The 7293-nt window shown below is 41.1% G+C and overlaps 1 protein-coding gene across 1 annotated transcript; it reads left to right on the forward strand.

Moving 5' to 3' along the window:
• Positions 1 to 458: 458 nt before the first annotated feature.
• tmem275a (transmembrane protein 275a) lies at positions 459 to 5042 on the forward strand. Its single transcript, XM_014033600.1, has 2 exons — positions 459 to 1696; positions 4150 to 5042. The coding sequence occupies exon 2, from the start codon at positions 4182 to 4184 to the stop codon at positions 4794 to 4796; it is 615 nt and encodes a 204-aa protein (XP_013889054.1). The 5' UTR covers positions 459 to 1696; positions 4150 to 4181; the 3' UTR covers positions 4797 to 5042.
• The last annotated feature ends 2251 nt before the right edge of the window (positions 5043 to 7293 follow it).

Here is a 7293-nt window from a genome sequence, read left to right on the forward strand (position 1 = left end):
TGGGTGACCCTACCAGGGGCATAAAGCCCCAGACAGCATAGCTCCTAGGATCATTGGGACACTCAAACCCCTCCACCACGATAAGGTAGCAGCCCAAGGGACACAGTATCTCCAAGGTAATGTCATTATTTATAGCATTCATAACATTTAGTGCTTAAGGTAATATCCTCTGAAATGGTTTCTAATTACATAAAAACAATATTTAAAATAAAAAAACAGCAGAATGATAAACACTTCTTAGATTCAAGCAAGACAAAGCAGAAAACATGGAAAATACACAACAAAGTAAGATTTATTTATGACAAACAAAAATACAATTTTCTGTTAAATTATCATGGCAATTATTTGAGTTTCATTCCCAGATGGGGAAAGTTTCATTATTGTTGAAGATTTAGTAAAAATATCTCATGATGCAAATGTCACAGAAACAAGATGACTGAGCTTCACTATAATGCATAAGCATAATAAATAATCAAAGAACTACAGTTTTGTAAGTATAAACTTGAAATATTGCAACAGACAGTATTAATCAAGAACAAGGCCAACACAGACATAAAAGGTGATGGGCATGAGTTTTGAGACATGTTGTGAATGACTCTCAGCTACCACAGCCAGCACAACATCTGTAAAACTGACTGAGTTATAATGTCAGCTGTAGTGGTCATTTTTAATCTGGTTAATTCCAAACATCAATCAGTTGCAGATGCACACCCACTGATCTCTTTCTGAAAGTTTCACTGAAATCCTTTCAGGTGTTCGAGAGCTGTCTAAAAAAAACAGGGTTGACTCCAAAAAGTTAATACTGAAGTTTTTAGGCAAAGGTCTCATGAAACGATGAACACTCGGATTACTTGTTAGGGATGACTCTCAGCTACTACCGTACCAACTTTTAGCTGAATAACTATAAAACTGACGGAGTCGCAGACAGTTTTGCTATTTTAAGGCAACTTAGATGTGGCGGCCATCTTGAATCAAGTCAACTCCAAAATGTAAACAGTTTTAAAAGTGCATCCAATGACCCTTTCCTGTAAGTTTCATTACAATTCGTTTAGTGGTTCGTGAGATATTTTGCTAACAGACAGARGCACACGGGAGACGTGGGCAAAAAAACATTATCGCCCTCTCAAATACATGCTGCTTTGAGTGAGAGAAACAGACTTAATTTTTGTGACCCCGCCCCCTAGACACAAACACGCGCGCACACACGGAGCAGCGCCCTGGTGATGGATGGATGGACGGATGCGTGACGAGGAGACAACAGGAGCGTCGCATCCGGCCGTCTGGAGCGAAGGGGACCGACTCATCTCATCATCAGACCCGCGCGCTTGGAAGACAAACCCCGGACTGTTTGTTTTCATTTCCGCTTCAGGAGGAGGAGGAAGCTGTCAGGTGCGCCTCGCGCTCCACGTCAGGAGCTGCGTCTGCGCGTCAAAAAAAAAAAAAAAAAATGTCGCCTCACCTGAGTGATCTTGTCTCCTGCTGGATTTCATACCCCCCCACCACAGCTCGTCCTCGTGTTTCCTGATTGATCTTCATGTCTTTGCCCCTCGCGACTGAAAGAACCCAGCAAAATAAGAGGATCGTTTGTTGTTGATGCAGCCTTTCATCCTGTGATCACACGCGACTATCAGAGGATCCCCCCGTGAACATCTACCGAGTGGACGATGGAAAATCCCTCACTATGATGGCATAAAGGGTAAGAATTGATTTATACCTCCCCTCTCCTTCCTCCTCCTCTTATATTTACTGTATCCTCCTGGGTGAAAAGCAGTCATTTAACACAAATCCTCTGGTGGCTCATGTTGGCTGTATCATCCAGCTGCGCTGAGACTCAGACAGATGTTCAATCAACAAGAAGCTGTCAGGATATTTTCTGTGCGAAAGAAAGAGGCACTGGATTTGTGCGCTTTAGGTTCAAAAATGATTTGTTTTTAGATGACCCCTTCAGTCTGGATTGTTACTGAGAATTTTGTGGAGTTTGCTTGTTTCCAGTCAAGCTTTTTTCTTCAAAAGATAAAGTAAAAAAAAATGTATATATTTTTTCTTTGATCTGATTGTCTCGAGATTTCTTTTGTTCAAGTCGTCAACTGAACATGAGACAATAAATATTTTWAAATATTTTTCACTGGATGAAAACGTTAACGAGTCGTCAATAAAAGTGACKTTAGATCATTACATCATGCAGTGAGATGTAGATTTGATTTTGAGTGGACACACACACACACACACACACACACACACACACACACACATCTTTCTATCTTAACAGGAACTTTCCATTGATTTCTATAGCCTAACCTCGACCCTTACCCTAAACCTAATCACAACCCAAAYACAGCATTTGAATTTAAGGAGCCCGGGCTTTGGGCCCCGTAAGGAGCAGTGGGTCCTTACAAGGCAGTATGTTTTGGAATAATTGGCCTTACAAGGTAACAAATACAAGGACACACACATCTAATCCTGCTTTTTAGCTTCCATGGCAACACCTGAGTCGGAGAAAMATGTTGTCCCTATTAGCAGCCCCCCATGGGAACCAGACCTGATGAAAACTTTTATTGCAACTCAGTTAACAGTTTGTTTATTTTAATTTTTTTCCCTTTGTTTTAAAACTCATAACTCATTCTGTGGCAGCACAGCAACCAAACTAAAACTGTCACTGATGCCCTCGGTCAGAGGGAGGAACCCTGTGTGACAGAGGAGGAGCAGGAGTCAGACGTTGGAGACGAGATGAGGCAACTGATGTGGAGCAATCCAGTGATGAGGACGAGTCGAAGTCATCCTCTGTTAAAAAAACTAGTCCCRTTATTTTAAGTTTAATTACAGTGTTTAGACCGTAATTTAAAAATTCAGCGGTAACTTTGGGCCTATTTCCATTAATAAAACCATAGTGTTCATTTTAGACTGAAAACATAYAAAATATGTTTCACTGAGCCTTGATTAAAAAAATTAAATGCTTTTAAAACAAATGCTCTTGATTATCTTTCACATGTAATCTGTGACAAATTGTTTTTAATCTGCAACAGGGGCGGAGCTAGACTTTTTTTTTTTTTTTTGCAAAGGGTGGCACAGGCACGGCCAAGGTGTTTTTTAGAGGTGGCTGTGGCAGCTGTGGGGGGAGTGGTTAGGGGKGTTGTCCTGTAACCTGAGGGTTGCTGGTTCAATCCCCCATTTCAGCAGTGTTGTATAAAGTACCACAAAGTGATACTTGAGTAAAAGTACAAGTATGTTACCAAAAGATTATTTTGATAAAAGTTAAKGTCTCCTTTAGGAATATTACTTGAGTAAAAGTCTTAAAGTATCTGATATTTTTTACACTTTAGTATTGAGTATTGATTTAAAATGAGCAGTTAGATTTTCTGTATTTATTAGGAGGTGACCTCCCTCCAAAAAATGCAGAATTGACTATATTTTATTAAAATCTATCTGAGGGCTGCGCCCAAATGCAATAATATAATTCATGAAATACAAATATTTCTWAAGTACAGTCCTTTTATTTGAATAATTATTTCCTGCTGGAGTGTGACATGAATTGTTTGTGTACAAACTAATACGGTATCAGAATTGTATATATTTATACTTCTCATTCAAACACAATTAAATTCACTCTATCTTGGAGGCACAATTTATATGGATAGTATTTATTTTTTACAATAACAAGCTGGAATGAAAACAAGCAAAAATGAAATGAAAGCAACAACTTTCTACTTCTTGCCTTTTAAAAAATGTAAGTATAAAGTACAGATAATTATGTGAAAATGTAAGAAGRASAAGTAAAAAGTAGGCTGAAAATAATTACTCAAGTAAAGTACAGATACCCAAAAATTCTACTTAAGTACAGTAACAAAGTATTTGTACTTGTGTGTACGTGTGATCATATAAGAATGATAAAAAAATCATGGTGAATGCTAGTCACAACTTATTATCCAGCCAATTTAGACAAGCAAAGCTAAAGATTAGAAGTAGCTGAAAACCATTGTTACCAAAAATYCTAATCAAAGCTTCAAGATGATATCAAAATGATTTTGAATTCAAGCAGAAGTTGCTGTGTGTTCATATTTGTAATGTGGAGAAGTTAGCAGAGTTCAGATGAGCACAAAACAATGTAGGAACTGCTCCAAGTTTATTTTTTCTTCTGTATGTCTGAAACAGATTGAGGATTGGAGCCGTCTGGAGGAGACAACATGGTTATCACTGACCGAAGCAGCAGCACCCCTGTGCCTAAAAAGGACCCCCAGAAGGTGAAAAAAAGGAAGTCCCGCCCCCATGGGCTCCCCTCCCCAGCTCTCTGCTGCGCCTGTGGTTTGTGCATCATGCTGGCAGGACTCAACATCACCCTGGTGGGCGCGTTCGCCTTCAGCACGCTGGTGCCTTCCGCCAACCCCCCCATCATCATCGGACCCGTCCTGCTGCTGGTGGCCTTCTCCTTCTTCGGGGCCTGCTGCGTGTGCAGTCGCCTGCCCCCTCCCCGCAGCTCGCGGGGGTCGAAGGCGGGCGGCCGGGGCGCGGGGCTGATGGGGCACGGCGGGCTGGCCGGCGGCGCGGCGTTCGAGATAGAGACCAGCGAGCACACGCTGCAGGACACCACGGCCGTGCAGCTGAGCCCCACGTCCTCGCGCGGGTCGTCCAGGGCCCCCAGCCCTGACGTGGAGTCCCCCGARGAGGCCCGGCCAGGACCGTGCAAGCTTTTCACCATGGAAGCCAACGGTCCKGTGTCAGCCACCGCGGCGTACTCGGCCTCTGCCGCAGCAGACGGCGAGGTGAGGCTCAACCTGCCACGAGAGGAAGTGGCCGCCTAGTTGGGCCGAAACGTTTCCAAAGCCCGAGTTCTAGCAGTGTAAATATGCTTCTGAGTCCAGGGGGGCTTGCTGGAACTGATTCTTCTTAGTGCCATATATGGTTGTCAGGAGTTATCATTTATAACACGTTTACTGTGCAAAAAAATAGTTCAAAGCATGCAAAAGTTAAAGAAACATTAAAGGGATCCCTGATTAGTTGTAACATTAGACTTTATTTGATAAACATTTATTTAAACTGTAAAATAAAGACTGCAAAAATACTCTAGGCTGTTTAGTTTTTATCATTTTTAAACTAAAAGTTTAAAAATATATTACACGGATGGGGCCATTTTATTTACACACAAAGCATTCTGGGTATATGATGTGGATAAGTTCTCAGTGTGAGAGAGCTATTTCCACCCTGAAGGTTAATCTTGGACAATATCTGATGATCGACTCTTTTAAATGAAACCAGAGAGCGTTGACAGAGAGGAGAAGGTAGAAATGACTCAGCCTGTAACTGAAAATATGGATGGAGGACAACAGAACTGCTTCATGGAAGAAGAACCTCAGCTCAGCTTTGCGCTAGCGCCAACACTATATTGCCTTATATGTATTAGCTCAGTGCTAGCGCCACAAACAAACAAGCTAAACTGAGGTCCTCATCTGTATTCAGTTGCAGCTGAGTCATTTTTGCGTTCTCCTCTCTGTCATGTGAATGGAGGACCTCAGTGATGAGAGGAGTATGTGTAGCGCTGAGCTAATACATATATATGATGATAGCGTCAGGGCTAATGCTAAAGCTAACAGGCTAAGCTGGGGTTCTTCTTCCATGAAGCAGTTCTGTTGTCCTCCATCCATATTTTCAGTTACAGGCTGAGTCATTTCTACCTTCTCCTCTCTGTCAACGCTCTCTGGTTTCTCACTACCATCCTCCCATCGATGACCTATCCACATCATCATTTACCCAGAATGCTTTGCTTGTAAATAAAATGGCCTCATCCGTGTAATATATTTTTAAACTTTTAGTTTAAAAGTGATAAAAACTAAACATCCTACAGTATTTTTACAGTATTCACTTTACAGTTAAAATATATGTTTATCAAATAAAGTCTAATGTTACAACTAATCAGGGATCCCTTTAAAGGTTTTCGTGGGTTTTTAAGTTTCASTATATCCCTACCTCTGTTTGTTTCAAACGAGGGGCATTATAAATCATTTTCACATCGACACAAAAGCACCTGAACTCATCAGAATTCCTTTTTTAAACTGTGACCCTGTCAGTCAGCGAACATCCAGAGGGCTCAAAAYAAAGAATTTGATCATTCCTGCATCCGGAAAAWAWTCTGTTCAGAAGGTCAGCGGTTGATTCCGACAGGAGACATTTGGTATTTTAGTGAGGCCAGCCCTGCTTCTGTAATGAACTTGCTTTAGGGGGCACACATTTTTATAGGCCACAGGGGTCCCAAAGCAATACGCTCTGCGCAGGAGATTAACTCTTGGCCCGAGCGTGCAGTGACTCAGCACCGCAGCCAGMATTTACACGTGAGAACGGTTCTCGTAGTTCGATGTAGCTTCTTTTTGTCATCTCTCAGTAACACTGTGAACACTGTTTCTCTTCATGGTCTCTAAACCTTACAGGTGCGTTATTATATAGTATTAGCAAAAAATTTAAATAAATGTCAGTTTAACCCACAACTTACACATTAATCATAAAAAAACATTAAACCGATTGTGGGATTCCATTTGGATACAGGTTTTCTAATATTTGCATCACTGAAAAGCCAAGTTGGACCAAGTTTAGACGCTCCCAATCACTGTGACGTCGTCTTGTCAGCCATAAACACAAGCCGTCACAGGAGACATTAAAACTCTGGTCTCCTTCGAAAGGAAAGTTGCCTTAGACTGAAATATCAGGATCAATCCAATGAGGGCTATATATAAACGTGCACAAAAGCAGTTTTCTTCAGAAAGCCTCTCTTTGGCTCTGGATTTTAAGTAAAGACTTTTTCTTAGTATTAATAATGCATGCAAACGATCTTCTGATCACACCCATATTTACACATCTACACATACTCACATCTGCAGGCTCCGAGCCACATCCTTTTATCCTCAGCAGGACCAGTTTTATTCTCGAAGTTCAACGTTGTGCCAAGCGATGGGTCCGAGCCTACTTCTGCATGATTTWAAAAAAGAAGAAAAAAACAAGGACTTATGAAGAGACACCTTGTTGTGAAAAGCTGGTGTGGTTTGTTTGTGTGTTTTTTGTTTTGTTTTGTTTGTGTTACAGTTAAACTGAAAAAAAAAAGTAAAGAAGACAATATTTTTGTGACGTTTCTGATTGGAAATAGCCATTCCAGGTGTGAGTCCTTATAAAGATATGAATAATAAAAGGTATTTCAGTAAAATCAGAGGTTGCTGGTTCTATGTATCATGAAAGAAAATGGGTTGAAATGAGATTTTCTTTTGTCCAGCCCCACACTGTGATGACCTTACTGCMTGGATGATTTTTCAGTCA

Source organism: Austrofundulus limnaeus, unplaced genomic scaffold, assembly GCF_001266775.1.
Source record: "Austrofundulus limnaeus strain Quisiro unplaced genomic scaffold, Austrofundulus_limnaeus-1.0 Scaffold1782, whole genome shotgun sequence".
Taxonomy (NCBI): Eukaryota; Metazoa; Chordata; class Actinopteri; order Cyprinodontiformes; family Rivulidae; genus Austrofundulus; species Austrofundulus limnaeus.